This window comes from Colletotrichum fioriniae, assembly GCF_027942845.1.
Source record: "Colletotrichum fioriniae strain IMI 355084 chromosome Unknown scaffold_8, whole genome shotgun sequence".
NCBI lineage: Eukaryota > Fungi > Ascomycota > Sordariomycetes > Glomerellales > Glomerellaceae > Colletotrichum > Colletotrichum fioriniae.
This window is the reverse complement of record NW_027076844.1, coordinates 2,211,104-2,213,241: the sequence shown is the minus strand read 5'-3', so window position 1 is coordinate 2,213,241 and position 2,138 is coordinate 2,211,104. Positions and strand designations below refer to the sequence as shown.

The window sequence follows — 2,138 nt, the reverse complement described above, 5'->3', positions numbered from 1 at the left end:
CAAACAGAATCCTCATTGTGAGCACCATCGTACGACCGTCTCCCGTCTTGCACCTACTCGACCATCCTTCCCGTGAAACCAAGCCCGACGGGTTTCCGTCCAGCTCCTCTCTTGACCGAGTCAGCACCGGCCTACCGGGATTTCCCCTCTTTGAGCGTCTCGTCCGGTGTCTCTCCAGGTTTCTTCCGATCCCATCTTATCTAGCGATAACCATCTTCAAATGCTTTAGAAACTTGCGGGGTTTTGCGGGGTTGTTCAGGTGGAATGCAAGCCACACACTCAGCCACCTCCCGGCACTTTGGAGTGTGTAACGACACCCCAAAGATCTACAGCTCAGTGACATGGGCAATAAGATGACGGAAAGAATCTTAGTCTAGAGAGTCAATTATTTCGCGAAGCCTGAAGTTACTCTTCATGAATCAAGTTGACACTAGTAAGAGCGCTTGTAGAATGGTGTAGATGTCGTTGGTTAGGGGCCAGAGCCTAATCAATGACTACGTGCCCACCTCGCAAGACGATGCCCCACTGAGTATTTGAGGAATGACGACAGCACATCCATTTCCATCTGTTCTCTGAATCTATCCGTCCTATCTTTTGGCTTTTGTCTTGATGAAGATAATTCGAAAATTGGAGAATGTAATGAAGTTGAATCGAAGAAGAATATATAACTAATTGAATCCACTGACATATTGTTGCTGTTCTGTGATACTCAATCTAATAGATAATAGAGGGAATAGTCTGAGACATAAAAGATACCTCAGAGCTTATAAATCCAACTTCTCGTCTATATTAAGACAGCAATCGGGTCGGCAAAAGCCCAGGTACATGTTAACCGTGGGCTCAATGGCAAAGGCACATCATCCAGCCACTAATATGAGTTAGGGAAGGGATTTGTTAGACAACTTCATCAAAGTCAGACGCGCAAAGAAGAAGCGTTAACGTGTTCAGTCATTGGCATCTTAGGGGCAGCAAGGGACTTTCATAAGAAAAGCTTTCGGCATGCGATTCTCAGATTCGTACAGTCACATCATCATCCATGCATACATAGCACATGGGGTAGCCAGAAAACTATTTAACTGTTTGCACTCCCAATGATGTTGATTCTTGAAACACATTTACCCACTCATATTCACTGTGTCTAGGAAAGAAGAAGAAGCAGATACTGGCAGGTAATTCAATGAGCATTGAGAGTCGTAGTCTACCCAAGTAAGGACTATCTATCCACCGTATTGCCACTCCCTGTAAAACCCCCCCTTTTCTCGCCAATATTGGTGCTATCCCCTAGGCCGTCGAAGCTGCGCCATATTCGTCACCAAGGCACAGCCAGGCACCGCTTGTTGTGTGACTCGGCATGTTCAACTTAGCAGTTGCCGAGGAGCTTGAGCTGCCAGCCAGCGGGGTGAGTTTGGGTGCTGACGAAGCCGAGGCCGCAGCTGGAGGTGGCGGTGATGAAGTAGCTGCCGCCGTTGTAGCGGACGGAGCCCTGACCACCCTTGGGGATGCAGGCGGTGCCGATCTGGAAGTTGTTGGCGTCAAGAACCTGAACGCTGCAGTTGGCAAAGACGGCGGCGGCCTGGGCGGCGACGGCGATGATGGCGGAGGTCTTCATTTCTGTGCTCGAGTTAGTTGTTGGGACTCTTGGATGATTAGAGGAAAGCCGCTTACTGATGGTTGGTAAGAGGGTTCCTTGATTGGAGAGTTGGGTTTTGGTTGTTGTAGGTTGTTTGGGTTGTGAGATGAGAGGATGATGTGTTGGCGTCTAGAATTTCTTGACTGAGGGAGGAAAGAGTATGTCTTTATAGATTTCCCAGAGGCAGCTTGAGGTCAGTCTGGCTCTCTACGAAGGTCCACGATCAGTGTTCAGACAGACTCCATGAAACATCCGAATACAGGTCTCTGTGACAATGACTCGTGTTCTTTCTGGATTCAGTCGCTCCGAAGATGAGGCTTGATAGCCCCTCCTCACGATCTTGACACATCAATCTGAGTGTCGCTCTCGCCAACTGCCTGATGAGACTCGAGAGGCCGCCAAGACGAAGCTACTTGTTGAAACCATCACATTCGGACCATCGTACGACTTGATTAGCAAATTCTCGCTCAAATCGATGCGATGGAAGAGGAAGGTCAGTATGGCAGAC

General features: G+C 48.6%; 1 protein-coding gene across 1 annotated transcript; it reads right to left on the bottom strand.

Moving 5' to 3' along the window:
- Window positions 1-1,360: 1,360 nt before the first annotated feature.
- Window positions 1,361-1,875, bottom strand: N0V96_007395 (uncharacterized protein; the record flags this gene model as incomplete). Its single annotated transcript, XM_053191538.2, has 2 exons — window positions 1,361-1,616; window positions 1,871-1,875. 2 exons carry the CDS (start codon window positions 1,873-1,875, stop codon window positions 1,361-1,363), a joined length of 261 nt encoding a protein of 86 aa, XP_053051100.2.
- Between the last annotated feature and the right edge of the window lie 263 nt (window positions 1,876-2,138).